This window comes from Lingula anatina, chromosome 8, assembly GCF_051362555.1.
Source record: "Lingula anatina isolate TDL-2025a chromosome 8, LinAna3.0, whole genome shotgun sequence".
Classification (NCBI taxonomy): domain Eukaryota; kingdom Metazoa; phylum Brachiopoda; class Lingulata; order Lingulida; family Lingulidae; genus Lingula; species Lingula anatina.
This window is the reverse complement of record NC_141774.1, coordinates 16,458,142-16,483,646: the sequence shown is the minus strand read 5'-3', so window position 1 is coordinate 16,483,646 and position 25,505 is coordinate 16,458,142. Positions and strand designations below refer to the sequence as shown.

The 25,505-nt window shown below is 39.5% G+C and overlaps 1 protein-coding gene across 2 annotated transcripts; it reads left to right on the top strand.

Annotated features, from left to right (window-relative positions):
* Window positions 1–4,253: 4,253 nt before the first annotated feature.
* Window positions 4,254–25,146, top strand: LOC106155281 (bone morphogenetic protein 7). 2 transcript variants are annotated; one of them, XM_087019006.1, is made up of 6 exons: window positions 4,254–7,238; window positions 21,781–21,970; window positions 22,640–22,788; window positions 23,468–23,662; window positions 23,924–23,985; window positions 24,381–25,146. In XM_087019006.1, exons 1-6 carry the CDS (start codon window positions 6,839–6,841, stop codon window positions 24,639–24,641), a joined length of 1,257 nt encoding a protein of 418 aa, XP_086875132.1. In that variant the 5' UTR covers window positions 4,254–6,838; the 3' UTR covers window positions 24,642–25,146. The 2 variants fall into 2 exon arrangements, with proteins under 2 accessions (XP_086875132.1, XP_013385477.1); XM_013530023.2 differs by having other exon boundaries at window positions 4,256–7,238; window positions 23,465–23,662.
* Window positions 25,147–25,505: the final 359 nt, after the last annotated feature.

The following is a 25,505-nucleotide window of genomic DNA, read 5'->3' as shown; positions in this document are numbered from 1 at the left end:
GTTAAACGACTCTCAGTCGCGGTCCTATCTGATAAAATACAGGCCTGGTTACATAAAGAGGGTGAGGGGAGGTGACATTGGATTTCAATTAAAACTGAGAGTTGTTTTGGAATCAAAGGCTGTGTCTGGAATTTGAAGCAAGTTCTTTTTTGTTTTAGTAAGAAGGTTGACATTGAAAAAAACAAAAACAAGAAAAAACTACATTTGTTATGTTTACATCTTCTGTTTTGTTTATTTTCATTCCCTCTCCAATCCATCTCCGTCATGTCCCCTTTTTCTCCCCCTTTCTCTCTCTCTCTCTCTCTCTCTCTCTCTCTCTTTCCCCCTCTCTTCCTCTCCCTTCTCTCTCTCTCTCTCTCTCTTTTTCTCTTTCTTTCTCTCCATCTCTCCTTAAACAGCATTTTGTTATAATTGAAAATCACCTTCATATTTCTCCCCGTAATCGCTATGCAAACCAAACACTCTCAGCACTTTATGCAGACGTCCATCGAAGAACATTCGTAAATCACCACTGAACAAACGTACAGAAAACCATCGCGGAAATCCTTAAATCCATTTAGAAAATCAAATTAACCCAAACCAAAATAGAAAAAAGTCTTTAAACAGCGTTATTTCATTACTAAAACAGGTCCTTTGCAATGTTGAAAACGCCTAATCAATCAAAACAAGCACTTGAACTGTTTATTTTTCATCTTATAAGCTAAGTTGTGGAAGTTCGGATATAAACACAAGTTCTCTACCCCGCGGTGTATGTAAACTTTAAAAAAGCCTGGTCAATTTCTCGGGGACTTTTTGCGGGAAAGTCCCGAAAGAAATTTTATAGTGTAGCAATCAGGAGTTTGACTTCATTATTTCTTTGTTTATTTCTGTTTTCATTTCTCTGCTAGTTTCTTTTAATCATTCCCATTTTATAATGGAATGTTTTGAAAGAAGCGACGGATCGTAATGCTAGACAGTTTTAACCCAACCTTTTTTTTCATGCGTCGAAAAAATTGTATGAGTTAAAACGCCAGTCTCGTCTCTTGAGCAATATTTTTACACGAAGTCTTTCTCTTTCCATCTATATCATTATACGCCATCTTTTTCTTCCAATATTGCCTGACTTCCTTGTTATCTTGGGTGATTTCAAGTGCAAGGGAAACAAAAAAACTTAAGTGCAGTGAAAATATCAAGAGGATTCACCTAGCCTGAACCTGTGCCTGTTTTCTGTGATGTATCGCTGCCTCTCGAAGTTGTCCCCTTATCAAGATAACAGCCTCCCTCCCTGTTCCTCTCTCTCTTGCACGGGAGAGAAAGAAAAATGGAAATACTAGTAGGATCTAGAAATGTGTAATAGAATATTATTGCTTTGATAAGCCAGAATGACGTCATTTAAAATATCACTTCAAGTCAAAGTAAGTCAATCTGAGCATCCGACACGACGCATCTGGTTCATTTCACGAGCTCTTAAACTTTACCATTAAGGACATTATGGGGACCGCTCAAATAATCAAAAAGCGTAATTCACTAATCTGAAATGTCGCTTTTGGTTTAGAGTGAAGTAGGAGGAGATCTAATCGGAATAAAATCCGGTTCCATTTACCTCAACTCGTACCCGTTCTGTGGGATGGGGATAACCCACTACCAGAATGGAGAATAAGACCCCATTCCCACACCTACATCGATCTAGCAAGATCGATCCGTCTCCGAGGGGTTTCTTGCTAAATTGCACTCAGCTTAAGCGGCTTTGATGTCTGGCACACCTTCTGAAGCTGTTAGGGGGGTAATTAATTATCGTTTAGCAGCTTCAGTAGGCGTGCCAGACATTTAAGCCGTTTAAGCTGAATGTAATTTAGCGAGAATTCCCTCGGAGATGGGTTGATCTTGCTAGATCGATCTAGGTATGGGAATGGGGTCTAAGGTGAGTTTTCTATCTAGTTGGTACGGCTTAACTTAAAACCACGGTTAGAAATCAGCTAGAAATGAATTTTGATACAGTGGTTGTTGATTACTGAATGTTAGGGCTCATTCCCAATGGAACTATCGTTCTACGAAGATGAATCCAACTCTGCGGGGAATCTCACGGAATGCAAACAGATCAACAAATTAACACGCCTCCTCTTTTTTCCATCGGTCTCGCACAATCACCAGCTTCTCTGTAGTCTACTCAACGCCAGGAAGAAGCGTGTTATCAGATTGCATTCAGCGAGATTCCCCACGGAGTTGGATCGATCTATGAAGAACGATAATTTCATTGGGAATGAGCCTATAGTTTGATTTTAATTTACCGGTGAAAAAACGTTTGTCCCTCCTCCATTAGATCCACACAGGTTAGGATAAGCGTGACGCAAATTAATCAAAATCTGAGACGAGGCTTGTCTGTAAAATTCACCCAGACCCTGTACCACGGAAGGGAGGGAGAGCTCACGTACATGACACAAGCTTTCCATTTTACCTAGGACCTATCAAACATGTTTGGTGGGTTCCAGATACTACACAAATGTCTAAATATAAACTAAATATGTTACAATTAGGGTTATTGACATTACACGTCAATTGACGCAACTCAGTTGCATGACCATTGTAAACTCGACTGCCGAAATGAACCAAAAAATAGATAAAAAATAATAAATAAATAAATAATTATGTAAATATGAAAAAAAAGATATGTAAGGATGTCAAACCTTTTTTTTACAATGTTCTTTTTCCAGTTTTACACCACTCTGTTGAACAACCAGTGTAAATCCGAAACTAGCACACACACAGACGGACGAGCGCGCGCGCGCGCACACACACACACACACACACACACACACACACACACACACACACACACACATGCACGCACACACACAGACAAACACATACACTTGTCGTATCTCCCAACAGGACCGCACGTTTTCTCAGCTCAGGACACCTGGCTTCCCCCCTATTATTACACCCTAATCACTTTCGGATGTTCTTTATCATCCCACAGAACAACACTAACACACCTGGCGAGATGAAACTTGTGGGGTTGGGGGTGTCATGACATGACGAACCGCTATCTAATACTATTGTCATGAGTGAGAGGTAACACGGCTCGTTCACACTAGCCTTATTTGGATCGGGCTAAGTTTGATCCAGAAATACCTGTCCCGGAAGCTTATCTGTATGTAACGGTATGTGATTTCTGTGTTTTTGTTCATTTTTTAAAGCGTTTTCTCAATAAACAGATAAGGCAGTGGTCCATTTTCACATGGTTAACTTTTGTTTAAATCAGATGAGCCTAATACTAAGCAGGGGTCTGTTACATTTCCAAATGCCAATGATGACGTCAAAAATAAAATTATTCCAGTATCAATTTGATGCATTTTAACTCACGTTTTCTTTTATTTAAGAACGCTGGATATTGTTCATGAAAAGATGTTATAGACATCCATGCATTTTGGTAACATCATGTTAGCAATCCCATTATGATGGAAACTGACGGATTTTGTGTCACTATGATGAGACCGACTTCACTTTAGACCGAAGTGCAGTTAATTTTAACACAAGATCCATGGAATATTGAATTGAAATATCACTCCTGTTTTGTAATATAAAAGAAATTGGTAATGTAACAGACAGACCAATGGCTACTTTACTTCAGTGGATTAATAGTTGAATCGAAACAAGGAAATGAAAATCTTTGAAAGGAACTCCTTAGTTGAAGATGACAAAATTAGTCGGTTCCCTTTTTTATTTATTTATTTATTTATTTATTTATTTATTTGTGGCTAAAGATCTTTCGAGCTAATAGTGTGAACGTGCCCGGTTTCTTCTACAGATACATTCCAATGCATCACATCAAAGTACCGTTATCATGTGCTGCACGCATCGTTTCCAACAATAAATCTAAATTTCATCCAGCTCCACAGGTGTTTATTTTCCGGGATTATTTTTTTATTTTTTTTTCTCCAAAAGGAACACAGATGTCAACTACGCCGATAAATTTGCTTTTCATGTCGATCTATTTTGATCCGATAGGTATGAGAGACTCCACACATCGCGCGAATAAAGAACCCTGCGGGTTTTCGCTCATAAAAGTGAAAGGCAGGCGGAGAGAGCACTATTTATCGCCCACTCACCTGTAAACAACACGCCGAACACAACAACCCGGCAATTGTTTCGCTAAGCGGACGTCGCTCAAGGGGGAATCCCGCCTTACTCAATTAGGGCCAATTAATTTCATTGTTAGAAGTAAATATTGAGACGCCCCCTGGCCGCATATCGTCTCAATCTCGCATGCGCAGACGAATTAACATGAAGTACACGGAGAAAAGTGTGCTGGACGCTGAATGGTTACGGTTACTTCAAGTTTAATTTAACCCCAAATGAAGTCTGTGAGTTACTTATTTTAGGAGCTGATAGTGATTCACGGGGAAACCGGTAAGTCTTTTAACCGCTAATCGCCCTCCGTGAGGCGGGTCGAATATTTTACTTACTTAGGCGGTCTCCGCAAGTCGAGGAAGAGCCCTAAGCACGCGGAGAGATAGATAGATAGAGAGAGAGAGGGAGGGAGAGAAAAGACAGAGATATTCAGTGACGAACAGGGTGGTCTTGTTTGTTGCATAGCAACCAGTGTTATGGAGTGGCTATAACAAGTCATCTCGTTGAACACGACAAATAAACGGAGAGAAAGACAAGGAACGGATATTTTCACCTCTCGCCTTTCCCTCAACGACGACACTCACGACAACGGCATAATTAACGTGCGAGCAAAACTGAACGGGAACGTGCTGGGAGTTTTTGTAATGAGGTTTTCTCAACAAGGAACATGTGTTGAGCCAACGAGCACAAAATTACTCAAGTAGAGAAAGAGAGACAGCGAGCACTGAAATTGGGGTTTACAATCTCCAACACTAAACGTACGACTTCGATAACGCCGGCTCTCTCTTTCTCTACCTGTCGACCTCCACACTTCACTGTGTTATGAGGAATTATTGAATAGAGGCATTACAAGAAGATTAACCCTCCCCGATTATAACACAAGGATTGCACCGGATTAATGGACCTGAGCCGCGAAGCCCAGAACACACACGCGTAGCGGGAGGGCCGACCAACACAAAGAAAGGTTATACTAATTTATAGCGTTGTCGCGGCGCGTTACATTTAGGAGCAGGGGCGACCCGTGTTTCGAAGTTCAGCTGCCGTTAAAGTCCGAGGGGGAATATATTGACACAGCGTGGCTTAAAGGGGACCAGACAGAGGTCGGGGGACGAGAGAACCAGCAAAGAGGGAGAAGACAGAGAGCGAGGGACTCAAGGATCACAGCGCACAGAATTTCGCCGTGGATACGACGACAGGCGAGTTGTAGAAGATAGATTGCCTGAGTTTTATTCGTATGTTCACGTGTGAAAATCGAGGTGTGTTTTCAAAGAAAGTGAAATTGGCTATCCTTGTCCGAACAGAAGAAAGTGTTACGTTGTAGAGGACGCTGTTGTTGAAGAGAAGTTGTACGACAAAGACAGACGAAGGAATTACGACGAGAAGCGACAGAGAGACTCGTCTTAACCTCTTCACACAGAACGCAATAAAACTTCGTTTGAGATCTACGTAAACTATTTCTCAGCGACGGCGTGTATTCAACGTGTGCCAAGAGAACGGTGATTCAACAAACGGACACCGCCGTAAAACAGGTACACATTAGGAGAGGGGCTTTGTATGCTGTAATATCCAGCAGCTTAAACGGCTCAACTGACCAGCGGCGTCCAGTGTGTGTTTGTGGTGGACAAAGTTTACTCACACAGGAAGTACATACGGGGATATTACAGGCTTAGGCTGTGATACCTGCAAAACACGTGCGATAGGGGTCCTACACGTAATACTCGTGCTGCGGAATTTCTGCGGGTGATTATCCGCAGAGCAAAGGGAATTGTTGTGTATTTTATTCTACAAGTTTTATATCGATCTACACGTGTTGGAAGAAGTGAGTGGATTAGTTTGGTTTTCTACAGATTTTGTAACGATCTACACCTGCTTTGATAATAGGATTTATCGCAAAAGTCTGTGCCTTCTACACTTATCGGACGGAGAAGTTTTATTGACTTATTATCTACGGAATTAATCTCTAAAGTTGTTAATTGAGGAGGATTTGTCGTCCTACTTAACAGAGTTTTTCATAAATCGTATGAGTGTTAGGAAAATTGGGTTTATTTTAACTTCGAACTCAAAGAGGTTTATTAAGATTTAAAATTCTGTTGAATGAGAAAAGTGCCGTGTGTGTAATATTGAGAGAATTTAGAACAGTGGTCTGCCTTTTGGAAAAGGAAAGGGAAAAGTTTGCTTTCATGATGTACTGCAGATTTTTGATGTAAGCACATAGACACAGGGCGAATAGGATTAAGCTTGCGTAACAGTCTACAGGTGGAGGAAGTTTTAGCGAATGAAAAAAAGATAAAACGTTAACGAAACGCATACAATTAAAGGAAACTGATTAACAAAGAGCGAACTAAAGGAAAGAGTTTTTGTGAGAAAATCCACTGCAGTTTGAGAGCATTTATATTTATATTATTGACGATTTCGTTGCAGTTCGTTAAGTAAAAGAAAACTGATTTTTACATCCAGTAAGCGGATTGTTTCATCCATCTGGTAGATTGAGACAAAAGATCGGTTTGTCCTTGCCACAGACGACTAAGCGTGGGAAGACAGTTCATTAAAACTTCATCTCCTTCAGCAATAAATGTGCGGTGAATATTTTATTTTAGATCCTAGTTCAGTCAGAGAGGACAGTATCATCAAAGCACAGCATTTCTGATATCGCCTAAGCCAGGACAAAAAAATCTTGTTTTAAATTTGTTTTTAACCTCAGTTCATCACAAATCGATTCTCCACCAACATGGAAACGTCTCACAGACTTCTAGGGAGCTTAATCGCCTTTTTGGCGTTCCTTACACTGAGTGGACATGCTTTTGACAGTGGCTTCTACGCCGACAACGGCGTTTACCAAACGATAGCAGTGGATCGAATGCGACGGAAAGAGCAAAGAGAAATGCAACAAGAAATTCTCACTCTTCTGGGACTGCACCATCGGCCGAAACCGTTAACTCACGGGAGTGCAGAATCAGCGTCCGCGCCCAAGTTCATGTTGGATTTGTATAACACGCTTAAAGAAGAGGACGGTTCGATTGATGAGAAGTTGTTCACGGACGCGTTAAAGGAGAGGCATCTGAACAGCAGTTTGGGGAATGTGAAGACCATTGATGACGCTGATATGATCATGAGCTTTGTGAATCACGGTAAGTCTAGTAATTTAGCATTTTTTTTCAAAGAGAAATGTTTCCACTTTTCTTCTTTGCATGAATTGTGTACTTTTTTTTACAATCGTTTCTCCCTATTGTGTCGGAAAGGAGGACAAAGCTTTCCGTCACACCCCAACCGAAATCCCCTTCCTTAAAGCTAGTGGACGCAAGCACACATACATCAATCTCTTTATCTTTTACCGCTTTATCAAATTGAATTCATATTAAATGAACCAACTTTCTTACAGTGGTACGCATCACGATAAAACTTCTTTTGTTTTAAATTTTACCCCATGCGAAACATGAAGAAAGGGCAACGAGATCAAAAAGGGGATCTCTGGCACACCCAAAGTTTCACATATAAACTTCTTTCGGGGCCTCCTTTACTCAGACAGAAACAAAAGCACTATATCTAGATAGATAAATTGACTAACAAATACACCATCACTGTCTAAGAGCCCATTCCCATACCTAGATCGATCCAGCAAGATCGACCAATATCCACCGAGGGGATTCTCGCCATATTACATTCAGCTTAAGCGGCTTAGATGTCTGACACGTCTACTGACGCTGCTAAACGATAATTAATTACCCCCTAACAGCTTCAGTAGGCGTGCCAGTCATCTAAGCTGCTCAAGCTAAGTGCAATTTAGCGAGAATCTCCTCGGAGGTGGAAAATCCTGCTAGATCGATCTAGGTATGGAGATGGGGTCATATGTATCAGCACCATCTTAAGCTCTTGTTGGTGCTATGTGATGGGCGAGTTTAGTGCCGCCCCTAAAACCCGATATGCACGTACACACAAACGCCATATGCTCAAGTAATAATATTTCACACCAGCATGAGCGCTAAAAGACAAGTGCAAATACATTACTTGGATACACTCACGCACACGCGCGCGCGCGGGCACACAGATATTAATGGCAACCAGACGCAGCACACCGACAAACACATATCGCGAATACTAATACACACACACACACACACACACACACACACACACACACTGCATTCCAACCACGCGTGAACTGACGGCTTCAATTTTCACACCATTCCTTCCTCTCCCTTTTGCAAACATTGGCCGGGGTGTCAAATACTCAGCTTGGTACAATTTAATCGGCTTGTTTAAGATGTTAATAGTCACAATTGAAACAACACACCTGCATCATTAGTTTGCCACGCAGCTATCAGCCTGTCTGCTGTCTTCATCAGTGTCAGTGTCAATTTTTCCTGTACCCTCTCGCGAGGGCTCAGGCTGAAGGTTAATTCATACGATACGTTTTTTAAAAGGAAAATGATAAGCGTAAAGCTGGTTTAATCGGTTGCGATGTCGTGGATGTGACAAATTGTTACCAGTATGCCCCATACATTGATGTCATTATTGGCAAATACTTTATTATTGGATTGATAAATATAAAAAATGGATATATAATGATGAGGAAGCAATAATGAAGGGAGAGCTAAGCCGCTGCGTGGGGTTATTTTCTGAATATGAAAGTAGCAGTGGTTTAGTACAAGATAATTGAATATAAAATGACATAATTATATATGAAAGGGAAGGTAAACCATTTTGCAGTATTAAAGGAATTGCCCATTCAGTTGCTCAGGTCAAAAATTTACAATTTTATCTGATTCTAGATCTGGAACTTTGTGCCGTAAAACATATGAAATTTTGTCATTTATGTTTGCTGAGGAGCAAATGTTGGTGACAGTTGTAGGACGTCATTGTGAGCATGAGTATGGGAAAGTTCTTCGACGTCTGGAGGAGAGACTATTGACTTGCTTTTCGTTGAGGAAAAGTGACAATAACTAATGTGAGGAGTTCCTGCAAATTAGCACACCGCCACAATCCAATGTCTGTTCTCATTACGGAAAGTGCCGAGTTTTTACTTTTTTCTTTTTTTTAATATATTTGGTTACTATCGATCACTGATTCAAACTTTTTCGCATATCCATGTTGTAGTCTCTCACGTTTTTGGTGGATGTTTTAAAATTGAAAAAAGCCGTAATACTTTAAGAAATATAAATGGAACAGCAGGTTATTATAAATAGCCAAATAGGGTAGACTTATAGACGAATTTTAATTCTGAAAAAATGAAAGTTAAAATGACAGACGAAAGATTGAACGAGAGAGAGAGAGAGAGAGAGAGAGAGAGAGAGAGAGAGAAGAAGAAGAAGAAGAGAGAGAGATCCCGAATTCGCAGAACGTCCTATATATAGGGCCTACACATAAAATGCGTCTGGCCAGTCGGACAGAATTTTGTAAGTGCCAAATCAGTTTGGCAAAATTTCCCCTCACCAAGCCTGCGGCTGATATAAAGTTATGGACAAGCTCTGTACTCAATATTACTGCCAAATATAACACCTGCGGCCCCCATCCCCCCCCCCCCCAAAAAAAAAAAAAAAAAAAAAAAAAAAAAAAAACTCCTATGAAAATGGATTGCAGTCCAGCATATGTTTTCTGTGATGAGGACTGAAACGCACTCTGTGAAAATGACTCGAACCCGGCACATGAAGACATCAAATCTTTTTTCAAGTAGGCGTTGGCAACTGCACCGCAGCTACTGCCATAAACTGTCAGCAGTAATCATCTCAGCGTTCAGTCTTTACTAACACTTGTGTTCAGAGGTACTTTAAAGAGAATAGTTTGGTTAACAGTCATCTTGAGAGAATGGTTCCACAGGCTTTTGGTAGGAAAATGTCCGCTCTGAACCAGAACTCGGTTAAGGTTCTATACCATTTCTCAAGTTGGGTCTACCGAGCGGAAAAAGATTTTTTCTGAAAAAAAAAATTGTCACTTTAAAATTGCTCGCTGCGGGTCTGTTTCATATGTAATGATATAGTTAGGTCTTCACAGATACTTGACTTTAAAGACAGCCTGAGTGGGATAGACCCTTCAAATAGCAAGAAAATGAATTGTCCTGGAAACCTCACCAGTTGATTCAGGTGATTCAGTCGTCATTCATTTAAAGGCATCCATTAGACATGTTTGCAGCACAAACATAATTTTCCTGGTAATTTTAGTCATGTTATACCCCATCCAAAACCATTGAAAAATCGTTACCTATGAATATTTATAATTTTTGTTATATAGAGGTCTAACGCCCATTGTGTAACTTACAGATGTTGAGCACATCAATTATGAGAAAGAAAAGCAAAAATCATAAGACAAAAATCATAAAACGCCCTTAATTAATGTAGACAAACAAAATGGTTTAAAAGTAGATTTTAACATAGAGAAACTGTTTCTATCAGATTTTTGCCACTTCAAGTTAATGTTCGTATACATAACTTTTTGTTAGTTACAGCTGACGTTTTGCACAGTGGTAGGTCAAGGTCAAGGTCATTTGGAGTTTGTTGAATATTCCAGTCAGCGTCTGTTGCAACGCAAGGTCAAAGCAAAAGTCATTCGAATCCCTTTAAATACCCATTACAAAGATTTAGACGTGTGCAAGACTTCTAAGTTAGCGTGCTAGAAGTCTCGTTGTAGCGAGAGGTCATGCACAAGGTCACACACAGCCCTTAAAATAATCACAGCAAACCTCTTAAAGTGTTCATGATTTGTTAGATAAACATTTCCACATCCTACTAGTGCTTTGATTATAGTAGGTTGATTTTTTTCGATGCATTTGGTTATATTGTCGCAAGTAAACTGTGTAAACAAGAGGAAGCAATTTTTAGAAAATCGCAAATGGTCTGAAATTCTTATTTCAGCTGTTTCGTGCAACCCCTGTTTTGGAGGTGACTGTAAACGGCAACAGCATGCTGCTGATAGTATAGTAGTTAGCTGCCAAGAATCTCTGAAACTCAGAGAGTTTTTGTGCCCGCCGCAGCGTCAAGTCTCTCACTGAAAAATATCTAACACCAAATTACCTGATTATATAAATTTGATTGCTTTGGAAATAAAATAAGCGCTCTTCGTTTGGTCGAACGCTGTGGTCTCTCAGGGATGTTCTGGGAACAGTCCCTCTCTTCACGTTTCCATATTGCAAGTTGAGGTTTGTGCCTCGCACAAATTGGTATTCTATCTCAGCAAGGAGTTTTCTTGATATCAGGGACATCCTACCGTCTTTGAGAATGCAGATACCAGTGACAGGTGTGTGTATTGTGTGTGTCGTAGTATTTTGTTTTTACAATTTTGGTTTTTGGATAAAAAAAATTAACGGCGTAGGGCCAACTGCGGTATCCTCTATTCCAGGATCACAGAAAAATGAAAAACCACTAAATTTTCAGAGATTTTTTTTGGGGGTTAATTCTCTGAACTTTTGTCCGGTAAGAATTTTTTAAGAAAAAAAATGGCGTCATCGCTCAGCTGGTAGAGAGTCGTAGCACGGTCTGTCCGCAAACCCGTTCAAATGCACTGCACGTGCGAGGGGGCATGGGGCAGAGAGATCCCTTTGATGCCTTATCTCCATCCACGTGCTGAGCAAAAACAAACAGTGACCGCTGGCCCGTTAATTTGTGAAGATAACCAAACCATTTAACGCTGCGTTACGTCTTCGCTCGAAGGCGTCGGCTGGTGTTTTTCCTTAAGTCACTTTGATTGGAGACCGTTGTTGATTGCCTTACGAACAAACACAACGTGTAAAATTTAGCCCACAGCAAAATGGATTCATTTTGGGTGAAGGAAAGTGAAAAAGGAGTTAGTTTACATTTTTGGACTAGTGTCTGAAGCCGTTTGAACATAATTTTCGGGTCCCTTGATTAAGTGATTGTTGAACGAACCGGAAATCTAATTAGGGGCCGTTTCATTGTCATCGGTGTTGAAATATACTGAATTTACTAAACTGCTTGATGAAGAAAAAAGACAAAAAACTATGAAATTCGCGTCATAAGGCCTATTTATGTAATTTAACTAGCAGTTTTTATTTGTTTCTATATATCAGCGGCTGTAAATAAGGGCAGTGGACGATATTTCTGCGTGTCGGAGAACACGTGAGATTGGGGTGTGAAAAACCAAAATATCAAGTTCAATAGCTGGTTAATGATAATAGATATATTGAAAATTTAATTTATGAAGCTTCAAATGGTTTTACGTTTTTAAGCTCACTTATGTACTGGCTTTAGTATGAGGATCACAAAAATAGACAGAAATTGTGTAGTGTGTTTTCAGAAGAGATATTTTCAATTATAATATATATAAAAGTATGGTATTGCATAACAGTAGGTCCAGCACATTCCAAGAAGCACCTTGTTTCCATACAGTACGAACACGTTCCAAGTTTTGCCTTCTCGTAAACTCAACGTGAGCATGGCATTCGTCGAATTCCACCCTGACAGGTCTATATGACCCATAACCGGAGAACAGCCAACAAACATGGAACGCTGCATAAACACGTGTGCGTCGAAACCATAGCCTCTGTAATAGGTAGAAACGAATCTCGGTGTAGGGATGCGGTGCACCCCCCCCCCCCCCCCCCCCCAATCCATTTCAGAGGAACATTGGCAGTGCACCGCCATCCACTTCTAAAATAAAGGACGGTAGAAGATAGACGGTGAAACTTAAACGGATCTGGGGATATTGTAACCCCCCTCCACCCCCCCCCCCCCCCTCTAAGAAAATAGGCTGATATATCATCCCCATTTTTACAAAAAGGCAGAAGTTCAATACCAAGTTTAAAGAAATGAGGGAGAGAAAGGGCGGGTAAGGGGGGGGAGGTAAAATTATTTTCCCGCCCCTTTTCTTGAAATCTTACATTCCCGTATATATGGGTTTTTAGACCTCCTGCACAGGGGAAGCTGGCGACTTTGTTGTTGTTAAAAAATTAATGAGTAAACACCAAAGGCCCGTGAAATGTGGATAGTGTAGTAAAGTCAATCGTACGGAACATTGGTTTGATTCGAGAGAGAGAGAGAGAGAGAGAGAGAGAGAGAGAGACTGCCAGCGAGCGATAAATAAAAGACAAAATAACAGAGTCAGAGAGCATCAAAAACACCATACCCCCCCCCTTGCTCCCCGATGATATTCATCTTCGCGGTCCCCTGATTTGACAGGTGAGGTGGAAGGCTGACACCAGGGTTGACAAGCAGGTGTGCGACATGTGACATGTACAGGTAAGAAGAGAGGTGACAGCAACAGGTGCGGTCCATATATCAACCCGTGCCAGGAAGTTTATACCGTTGACAGCATAGGGGTTGGTTTGAAGCACTAACTCTATACTTAGAAAATTGGTCAGAATCTTAACACTGAAAATTCTAGTCCAGTAAAGTTCAGGATAAATTTGTAGTTGTGCAGTGAAATCAAATAGCAATTGGTAAAAAACAACACGTTAGGCAACTTTAGGGTTGATGAAAGGAGTGAGATGTTTTAACATCTAAAATCTCAAAATCTCGTGCAAAAATTGATGGCTTACAACGTAAAGTATGCACCACCAACGAACACGAAACTTTGATGTTTAAAAGAAAAAAACTTCTCTTACGACATGTCAGTAATAAACTACTATATAGCTTCAGGGAAGAGATTGAGAGGCCGTACGTGCAAACGAATTCTTACAACCTGTAAATTATAACGTACACCGTAGTAGTTTTACCACTATTACAGGATTTCTAATCAAATGCAGGTGTTCGCTATCACGATAGATCTACAGTCACCCGTTACCATTAAGAAACAGGAAGGAAGGTTTACACACACTGTTCTGGATCGTGTCTCTCACAGTTCCCTTCAGCTTGGACCAGATTGTGTTCAAACCCAGATAATAAATGTAACTGTGAAAACCAATCGCTGTATGAATCGAAAACCTTGACTTGGATGATTTAACTAAATTATCACAGTTGTTGTTTTTTTTTTCGATTTTTATGAGACTTTTACAAAAACAAATAAATAAATAAATTAATTAATTAGAAAAAGAAAAGAAAGAAAAAAAGAAATGACATTCACAGGTTAAGAATTTTCATGGAATTTGAACCCCTTGTAATGCAATTAAATCACCCGCTGCAACACATGAGCACTCTTCTAAATAGTCCTAAAGAGTCCACACCGCTTTCACAAAACAAGAAAAAAAAACCCTTCCATCAAAGTTGGGGGAGAGTTTTACATTCGGTGAACCAGTAGCGTCTTTGTCGCTCCAAACGGGACAGTGTAGACCGACCAATCTATCTCGTACCTGCCCGTGTCAGCAGCAAATTTGTCCATTAGCGACTGGTAGATGTTACAGCCGATGAACAAGGAAAAGGTGACTTAAATATCGTAGATACCATCTAATTAATTCAGGTGCGTGGTAGCGTCCACAAGGTAAAAGGCGATATCCAAAAACGCTTAAGCCTAGGACTAATTTTGTTTATTAAGAAATGCACGAAATTCTTTTCTCATCAATGAGTATTTGTTTACTGTGGCGATAACCACGCTATGCATACTTGATAATATCCTTTAATACAAAATACATCTAAGCACAGTTCATTCATAAATCTGAGGCCCGATCACGTGGTAGGATTTTAACCGGTTTTGGACCGATCTGAGTTTTGAACGACGCGCCATTTCTTTTCCTTTTTGTTTTTAGCAGATAAATATCAATGGGTCTATCGAGAGTTTGTCTTTCAAGCAACAGCCCGAAGCCTGATGCAATTTCAAAATTAACTACTTGAACGTTAATAACACTCAACACAGAATGAAGTTTAAAATTTGTGCATTTTTTCTATTGTCCATTTCATTCTCTCAGGTGGTTTTCTGCTGGTCTTACGACTATACAATGATTGCATGTAATTTATGAATCAACAGATAAACTGTACCTAATAGACCTTACCGCAGAAATTGAATATGTTTCTAGATTAAGATAAAGAAGAAAAATATTAATTCTTCGACTTATAGGCCTGCTTAACTGCGTCGAACGTTAAAAATAAAAGCAAAGATAACTGAAAAAAAAAGAGTATAGGAGGCGCTTTCACATACAGTGTGTACATGTTTAATTTTGGTACTTTAGGTTTTGAGACGGCCCCTACAGTTATAGCAGCGTTTCCGGTGTCACACTTGGACGCTATGTCGGCCTTCCTCTTCGCTTTAATTTGTGAAAACAGTGATTGCTACCCGATAGCAAACTATTTACGTTGATCCTAAGTTTGCTTTCGCGTGTTTAAGTTATTTCTTCAAACAAAACCTCACCTCATCGCGGGCTGGGGGCTAAAAATAGCGGTAAATGAAGACACAAGAACTGCGAGTCGTTATACTGTCGGTAATTATCTTTTTCTCCCCGCTGACTTGAGAGAGAGAGAGAGAGAGAGAGAGAGAGAGAGAGAGAATGATGCTGAAAGAGTGTTATAAATCGAATCAAATAAAACACACTGTCAAGAAAAAGATAGCAGTAGCGTATGAATGATGCGATAACAGGAGACTATTAAATGAAATATTATACCTCATACAGACCCTGTTAAGCCAAAACAATATCACGGGAAATATTAGAAGACAAATTTACGAAGCGCTTTGTTAAGCTGTTTCGGCAATCATCAAAGCTATGGGGGAAAAGCCGTCGAAATGCTGGTTTTATTATGATGACATCCCCAAAACATAAAAGACTTTTTAAGGCTATTTATTCTCAATAGGCATGATGAATGAAGCCATACGAGCGGGACAGAAAACACCCATTTAAGCGAGGCTCACTTACCTTTTAAAATCTTCCATTTAAACCGGGTGAGTTAATTCAATCGGTGCTTTTTGAAACTAAATAGCAATCTCTTAATATCTACCGCAGTAGTGCGCAGTCGGTCACATTGAACACTTTGGATGTGAGAAAATAAAACATCATCAGTTAAGCTGAAAACGGATTGCTTTACACGAAAAGAACCGGTTTGAATCTAAGGAGCCGTTCACAGTGAATTCCATCGGCCTATCTACCACGTGCTAAGTCCACGAGGACTTTCGCTGAATGCAATCAGATTAACATATTGACATATACGCCTCCTCTTCTTTTCAACGTATTCGTGGAAATCCTCGGTGTAACCACCAGCTTTACTCTTTTCTACTCAACTCTAGGAGAAGCCGTGTTAGACTGGGTTCCCATGCCTAGATCGATCCATCTGGATCGGTCTTACTCCCTGCGGAGTCTCACTAAATGCTATCAACTTGCCGGCTTAAATGTCTGTCACGCCTACCGAATCAGCCAGGGGGCAAAGATAATTACCCCCCAACAGCTTTAGTAGGCGTGACAGACATTTAAGCCGGTTTAATTGATAGCAATTTAGTGAGACTCCCCAGGGAGATAGATCGATCCAAATATCTATGGGAATGGTCCCTTATTCTGTCAATTTGACGGCAATTCAACGAAAGTCCCCGTTGAGTTAGTGCTAGACCGATATAATTCATTAGCTACAGTCCTTCACACCACGACGGGGCTCTTGGTGGCTGCGATTCTCTCTGTAATGACGTTAACTGACTGTCAGCAGACCTAGTGGACCACTTCTCTTATCTACTCTCCATTCGTTCAGGACGGGTGGTAACTCATCAAGGATTTAGAGAAAGATTCCGTTCCAGGGCGTTGTACTTAAACTTCTTACGTTTAGGGTTAAGTCGGATTTATTGATACTAATGTGAGCCCTTTTACTGTTAATTAATTTTTATCATATATTAGTAAAAATGCGTGATGTCTTCATAAGTAGAAAGTTATGAGAGTAAGGAAAGGCGATGTAGCGGTGCTAGAAAAAAAGACACCTCTTGCTGTGGCAAGACCTAAGACGCATTACTCGTGTTGGAGGGCTTTTAAATACATCAAAAAGTTGTCGGAACATATTTGCGTTTGGATGTCTCGGGGGGATATGGCAACACGAGACAGTCCCAGCTCCGCAAACAGACACCCCTCTCTCAAAAAGGACTATAGTGAGTGGGAGTTTACACTTGGGGTAAAACTCTTCCGGTGCCCCCGGCAGGAAGTCGTAACAGTACGGTAACTGTTGTGACACCTTATGTATTTGTGCACCGTTTATTCACAGTGGCGCTCGGACCCAGGGGGTAGGAGGCAGGGGGTGGGGGGTAATTCTGATATATACAATCTGCAACACTGAATTGTCTACTGACAGCGCTATCACAGATGCATTCGCATTGTGAAATTTTAACAAGTTTGGAAGTGTTTTAATAACGACATTCAGCATAATGTCATTTAGGGCAAGCGGAAACTTTGTGAGAGGCTCGGTTACGCGGACCTTCAGATTTTTAACACCGGACTTTCTTTCTTTCTTTTTTTTTTTTTTTTTTTTTTTGGGGGGGGGGGGGGGGGGGAGGATCAAAGCTTCTAATTGTAAAAACCCAAAGCGGTTTTTGATAAATCGGTGTGAGGGCGGCAAAACACTTTGCGTGTAAACAAAAAACGAGAAGAGCTAACAGCGGACGAAATCCGACGCAAAGTTATCGGTGTCACTCTCCCTCGGGATACAAACGGGCTCGTAGTGTATTGTAATGATAGAATAACATCGCAGCGGATCGTTTACCCTTTGTACCGGAGGACAACAGTTTGACAAGCAAACAGCGTGAAACGGCGATCAAATAAAGATTATTGAAATGTAATAACTGGGGTTATTGTTCGGTGTTTCTTGACTGAAAAGCTGATTGTGGAAGGGTTGGTCCAAAGTGAATTTTCACACGTGAAGTTGATAACAGTTGTCAATTTTGACAGTCGTTCATTTTCACTGCCAGTTCTAGTATACTAGGCCTATAATCAAATGCTTTTCTATGGTGTATGCAGCAAAAAAAAAAAAAAAAAAAAAAAAAAAAAAGAAAAAAAAATCAAAACAGTAAGAAATAGACTACGGATTATGTAACAGAGACCTTATTTCTGAGATTAAAGAAATCCGACGGAAGGACATTTCTTTTATTAAACGACACAATTTAATTTAGACCCCCTATTTCAAAACCAAACCAAACGGTACGATACCGATAAGAGGCTTTTATTACATAGACCTCATTTCTCAGATTAAAGGAATCCAACGGAAGGTCATTTCATTTATGATACGACACAATTTAATGGAGGTCCCCATATTTAAAACCCATCTAGAGGGCACGAAACCGATAAGAGGTTTTTATTTCATAGACCTTACTTCTAAGATTAAAGAAAACCAGCGGAAGACCTTGAGACAACAAACATTAAAATATCATTACCCATCCATTTATCTTACTGTAAATCAAGATATATAGAAAATGCACTGTTCCCAAAGTATCCACACATGGGGGAAAAGCATAGTGGCCTATTCTCAAAAATAGAAATTGAACAGCATTTTATTTAACAGGAATATTGATAGATAGGCCTAACATCTTCATTGTGATTCTGGCCATTTTAATGTTTCAATAAATACATAATTCCTTTGGGGTTATAAATAAGAAGAAAAGAGTAAATATACAAAAAATATCACGAATACGCTATGCCACAAAGTACAATATTTTTATTCTCTCGCCCAACAGGGGCAGTTGAATCTCGGCATGCTTTCTGCGTTCTGGTTGCGCCATAGTTGATCCGCGGACTAACTAGTCCGCGGGTCTACTGGCTCTGAATGCGTCCTTAAATCTCTTAAATTTAAACTCATGTTGTACAAATATTAAGTATTTGCAGTATTTTGTAGTTAAGCTTGTAAGATAAGATGGGATACTTCCCTTAACTTCAATACGTAATGGGGTGTTTTGGTTCAGGATTGTGCCATGAAGCGGGGCGAGTTCTCGTTAACACTGACGTCATATCATGTCGCGAGCATGCCCTGAAGTGCTATTACTTACGTCACACATACGCCACGTTATACGTTACGAGGCCCTACCGTAACTCCATTACGCCCTGACATGGATAAATAGTCGGTGGCTGTTTATCCATGTTCTTGGTTATTGGACTTGTAGTTGTGCCCGGGATATGGATACCCTTGCTTAGTGACCCAAAGTTTATCACCATCACGCAGGAGAGCACTGAATAAATCATTAAGTAATGCATTAATTGATTAAATTTCAAGTTGACGATGCATGTAAGTACTGTAATTGGACGACCCACTGCTTTACGACGTATTTCAGTTACTTGTTAAAATTTATTATACGGTTGATACTAAACAGATTGTGACTGACTGTGGATACTTGTTTTCCCTCTTTTTTATTCGTATTCATTGTCATTCTTTTGAAATGTGTCTCATTCTTTTGACAAACTTTTGTAATATTAAACAGAAAGGGATATTTAAAATCTCTCTCTCTCTCTCTCTCTCTCTCTCTCTCTCAGGCGACTCTCCGTGTTTTCAAGCCTGTTTCCTATAACTCCAGTTCTAACGTAAGCTAACAGTCAAATCAGTGTACTTGAAGTATTTGAGGCAGTAAACAAACCACTGCTTTATGTCATGGGCCAGGAAAAGGAAACTTAAACATCTTTAGTAAAGGTTAATACACTGGATTCACGTGTTACTATTTTGCAGTTATATGTGATTTTTGTCAGTATCCGGTATGCGTCTCGTCTTCGTTATATGTTTTCGTTTAGCAGTACTATTCTTGAAGAGAGAGAGAGAGAGAGAGATATATAACGCTCTGTTTTACATAAATGACACAGAAAAACATGAGAAAGACAAGAAAGGAACCGAATAAAAGAAAGGAGTATATGACTCTCAGACAGTTTAGTATCAGAGATTCTAGTATAAGTTAAATATTATGTCTCCATAAGTAGGCCTAACAAAAGGTTATCGAACATTTTTCTGAAATCTAAATTGTACTATTTTGCGCTAGGTTTAATTTAACACTAACCGGATCTCTTCCAATAGTTACATATTCGACAAACACACTAGTACTGCGTTATACTCAACGGCCATGCGCCTTCAGATTCATTTGAGATGTTCACACGGTCCAAGTACCTCCCCCAATAAGAGTATGTTTTAAACCCCTAGTTGGTTGTCTGTCTATTTCTTTAATTGATTGCAATTTTCGTTTGTCAAAGGCTAAAATTATCGTCATTCAAACCCTTGAATATGAGCAGTTGAATATGGTTCTCTGCTGTGTCATATCTTTCTTTTCGAGGTAGTAATGTAGATCTGGATGGAGTTTCTTCAATCTCTCTCTCTCCCTCTCTCTCTCTCTCACACACACACACACACACACACACACACACACACTACTTGGCACCAAAACAAGTTTCAAGCAACTCGAACGGGTCACATTTAACAACAGCTACGTACCAGATTCCCTAAACACGTTCTTTATCGTGCGTTTCCAAAAAGTGACAGTTATTTTCTTGAGGCAGGGGCAATGGGCAGTTAATGGGTAACACTAATCACCGCACCTTAGAATAACAAACTTTGCTAAATGAACCTATTACTAGAAGCTGACGGGTTTATGGCAAGGTCAAACGCATGAAACCTTACCCTCTTGCACAGTGCTCAACACGTCGCTGGAATTCTTTACGTTTATACATGTGTTATTCTTTTATTATAGACATGTTAAACCATAACCCATTGATATCTTTTTTATTTAATGAAGGAGTTAATAATAAAAGTAACAATGATAATAATCTTAAGTAATGAGCAACATTGTGTTTGCTTCATTTTGTTTCTTTATAGGCCAATAGTTTCTCCAAAATGGTCACTACTGAATGAATAAACAAACAATCAAACACTGAGTAAATAAATTGAAAATAGTGAATAAACTGATGAATATTGGACAGAAATTAGATATTGGAAAAAAGAAGAATGAAAAGAATCAGAAATAAATAGGGAAATATTTGCCAATAAATAAAGGTCATTCCCACGAAGCGAGACTTTTTTGAAACACACACAACATAACTGTCAGGTTCGTTCAAACATTAAACATATAAGACGTTCAAAACACTTGAACCTAAGTACCGCATTGTAGGTTTTAATGGAAATGGATATATAAAAACAGTGTTGCAAATTTCTTTCGGTTTCCTTAGCTCTTTTCTTTACTTGAATTTGTTCAGAAAATAAAGTAAGTACTATTGCCTACGACTGTATAATCGTAAACACATAATTACGAATTTGATACCTAAGAAAGGTATTCATATGTAATGATTCCGACTAACATTTCTTATTCCGCCTGACATCATTCCCAGAGATTAGATCGATCCAACTAGATCGACCTAACTCCCTGGGGGTTCACGCTAAATAGCTGTCAGCCGAGCGGGCACGAAAGTTAATTACCCCCTTACAGCTTGTAGTAGGCGGGACGGACATTTAAGCCGGATTATCTGACAGTAATCTAGTGAGACTCCCCACGGGGATAGATCGATCTAAAATATATGGGAATGCGCCCTTAAAATCTTACGTCGCAAATGATCCGATTTTTTTCATGTTTACTGACACTTAAACGTGCAATATTTTCTTTTCATTATTTTACTAAAAACATGTAGTTCTAATGCGCTGTATGATTTTATTACATTTAACCAAAGTTTCAGATCCGATGCGTGCTAGAAACTTCACTTTAATATTGTAACGTATGTCCGCTAATCGGCCGAAAAGCGTGTACATGCGGAGATTTGAAAATTATAGTAATAATCATAATGAAAATGTTGGAGCGCACCGGAAGTGTTATTTGAGGTACTAACAACATATTAAGCAAAGAGAAATTTACTAAATATCCATTTTAATTTTACAGCCGAGACTCAGCGGCCCATAATACGCCATGAGAGAGACAGGCGGTTTTACTTCGACTTCAGCGAGGTGCCACTGGAGGAAACGATTACCGGAGCTGAGCTGAGGTTGTATAAAACACCGGTAGAGGGCGCGCTGCCGAATACCTCGTTTACCATTCAAGTTTACAGAGTAGAACAGGGGCAAGATCCAGAGTAAGAACAATTAGATTTTTTAGAAAAAAGAGAAAAATATAAATTCTTATTTTTCTCCTTAAAATGGTTTAGATCGATTTTCAGAAATATATTTGCGTATGTTTTTTTTTCCCAACTTTTTCGTCGTTTCTTTTGAATTGATACTTTTCTGGCACTTGAGATCGGTGTCATTCGGACAGTCTCGGCCGATTCCGCACATGATCGACGGTGTTAACCAATGTACGGAAGCAGTCGATGAACGTAGAATACTATTGATTGTGTTAGAGGAGATGGCTTATCCGAACAAAGTAAAATATTTGTAACCTAAATATTTTAATAATATTTGTTACCTGTTCAAATTTAACACTATTGGTTATGTTTTACATAGTGGTGTGTAATGTAAGCAGAATGGTGTTTTGTCTCTTCGTACACGTTTATTCAAAGCGGTGTTCCTAAAATATGAAGTCTGGCGTTCTTCGGCAACAAGGTTCCCTGGAAAATCATCGAATATGCATTTTGTTTCAAACAACATTACTCTAACGAACACTCAGTAGGAAGAAATTATACTTAATTCGTAGTCTATACTTCAAAAACTCTAGGATTGACATACAATTGATCCCTCTTTGAACATTGTAATCGATAGATCAACAAAAATATGGCTTATATTTATTTATTTATTTATTTCCTCAGAGACAAATTTCTTAGGATTGAATCCAACCAAACTGTCCTGGCATCTATGGACGGATGGATCCTCATGAATGTCACACATGCTGCCACCTTGTGGCAAGCTTTTCCAGCATACAACCTGGGACTATTTCTTTCTGTCCACAACGAAAAAGGTAATCTTTATGGATACAATTACAAACGTGCAAATTCATAGTGCACAATTTTGTGGTAGCACTGCCCTTCGGCTCTCTGGTTTTTTGTCTTTCTGTCAGTCTTTCTGTCTGATTTTGTTAAATTGTTAATTTATCTTGCCTATTCATCATCGCTACAGATGCTCATTAGGTCTATCAGCCACGTTTTCTTAAACTCTCCAGTCGTGGCAACGTGCTTGTGCCAAAAAAAAAAAAAAAAAAAAAAAATCAATTCTCAATTTCTCTCTTCGCGCCACATTAAATGACGGTAATGGACCAAGTAACCAAATTGTTGGGTAACCTTAGCCGATGTTTCGGCAGACACCCGTGGCTGGGAGACATGACGCTGCACGCGGACCACACACCGTTAACCGCGTGTTTCGTCACTGATAACGAGCGCTGACACCGAGGCTTGTTGATTTCACTTAAAGAGTAATCGACACCGGTAAAATTGCTCGAGTCCATCCACGTGTGTATATCGGATCATTGTTCAGCGTGACCCGAGTTTTGTTTTTTCAAAGTTAAATGTATGTAGAGAAAGAAAGAAAAAGAGAGAGACAGAGAGAGCTTATAGCAAACACTTTTTGAGCGTTACTAAGCGTGTTTATTTTCATTCTCACTCGGAAAGGATTAATGTCTTCATCTTTCTTTTTCTTAGGAGAAGATGTTCACCCTTGGGAAGCTGGGATAGTTGGAAGAAAGGGAGCAGACGACAAGCAGGCATTCCTGGTCTCCTTTTTCAAGACGGCACAAGAACTTCACGTTCGTCGCACGAGGGCAGCACGTGCCGCTAAGCGGAAAAACCTCGAAATCAGTTACCCTGACGAGCCCCTACAGATGTTTGCGCCACCTTCATGTGAGTGAAATTTTTGGCTTTTTTAACGCAGACGAGAATTGCTTGGCCCCTCTAATGTGATGGTTAATACTGTTTAACACTTTCGAGCTGTTCGGCTGAATCAATACTTTACAAAAAAAAGTTGCATGTGACATATTGTAACTACTATAAATTTTCTGACGGCCACGTCAACTGGTCCATATGTAGAATTGTACTTTTTTCAGTGTATGGGTATGTCTTGTTAACATTCAAAGTAAATTTTGTTTACTCTTTGCGTTTCAGATAACATAAAGTCATGCAAAAGAAAAACACTTTATGTCAGTTTTAAAGCCCTTGGGTGGCAGGTGAGGCAATCTCTCTCTCTCTCTCGTATTAGCTACTTTACCGTCTGTTTCGTACGTCAGTTATTCGACATCTAACACCATTATCTGCATAATTGAATATACTTGTTGTAAACGAGGCATCTTTTCGTTATTTTCCGTTAATGTTTATTCATAGATTTGGATTTTTTAACCGTCGGAACTTTTCAAATTTATGTAAAATAATATTAAGTATTTCGCTGTTGAATGATTCATGAACGGTTCGGGTGTTTTTATATTTGATGTATCGTGTATTCATCCGATGACATATTTATTTCATTTTATATTAAGGAATCGTCATAATTTGTTATTCAAAGATCGATGTAATTTTTTAGTTACCGAACATTTAATTGATTAAATCTTGTTTGGTTCTTATACAGGACTGGATTATCGCTCCGGACGGATACTCAGCGTTCTATTGTGACGGCGAGTGTGCTTTTCCACTGAACGCTCAAATGAACGCCACAAACCACGCCATAGTTCAGACTCTAGTTCACCTCATGGAGCCGGAGAAAATTCCAAAACCGTGCTGCGCCCCCACCAAACTGACGGCCATTTCGGTGCTTTACTTTGACGACAACTCGAACGTGATTTTGAAGAAATATCGCAACATGGTTGTCAAGTCTTGTGGATGTCATTAGCAGCGGGACTTTTTTGAAGCAGGAATATTTTTTTAAAAATTGATCCATCACCTTTTTGTTTCTATCAAGAAATCCCTATGTCAACTCAAGTTAAAACTGATGTTTTATTTATAGTGTATGTATCTTATATTGTAAAAGAACTGTAAGTGGCACCTTTTTTAAACACAATTCGATGGTACAAATATATGGACTCAGGTTGACTTCAGCAAGTGCATAGTTTGACAAACAAAAACGTTCTCCATATCGCGAGATCTCGATGTCACCATGGCAACGTCGATTTCACGAGAATCATCCGCGGGGTCAAGACTTCAGTCATGGAAAGGATTCAACAGGACTTCAGTTTAAGTTTCCATTAACCTTTATTTATGTAAAGACAGAGTCGAAAATGTAAATTTTGTAAACATTTTTCTCGACCGTTTTAAAGATAACGAAAACAAATGTTTTAACAATGTATATAAATATCCATGTATTTTTATGAAATAAACTATATTTGTGAATCTGAAAAGTTGCCTGATATTCACGAGTGATGAACTTCTAATTTCACCCAAAGATAAATGATTTGGAAATTTTGGTTTCGTTTGCGTAAATCTCTGTGGCACATTCCTACAATGGTTCTCGACTTAAACTTAGCAAGAAATAAATACTTTTCAAAACTAATCCCGCGTTTCAACATCCTCGTTCTCTTTGTCCGTCCATGTTACAATCCTTGTGACAGAAAGTTTGCATATGAAAAGTATTCAATTTCTTCATGCAAATTCCGACTCCACATATGTGATAAATGTGCATCTCGACTTAAACTTAGCGTGAAATGAATATTTTTCAAAATACATCTCGTGTTTCGACGTCACATCATTCGTTGCAGAT

Coding starts and splice junctions, on each gene's coding strand:
- LOC106155281 (XM_013530023.2), top strand. CDS start 6,839: ATGGAAACGTCTCACAGACTTCTAGGGAGCTTAATCGCCTTTTTGGCG. Junction 7,239..21,780: donor CATGAGCTTTGTGAATCACG/GTAAGTCTAGTA, acceptor TTAATTTTACAG/CCGAGACTCAGCGGCCCATA. Junction 23,663..23,923: donor GATGTTTGCGCCACCTTCAT/GTGAGTGAAATT, acceptor TTTGCGTTTCAG/ATAACATAAAGTCATGCAAA.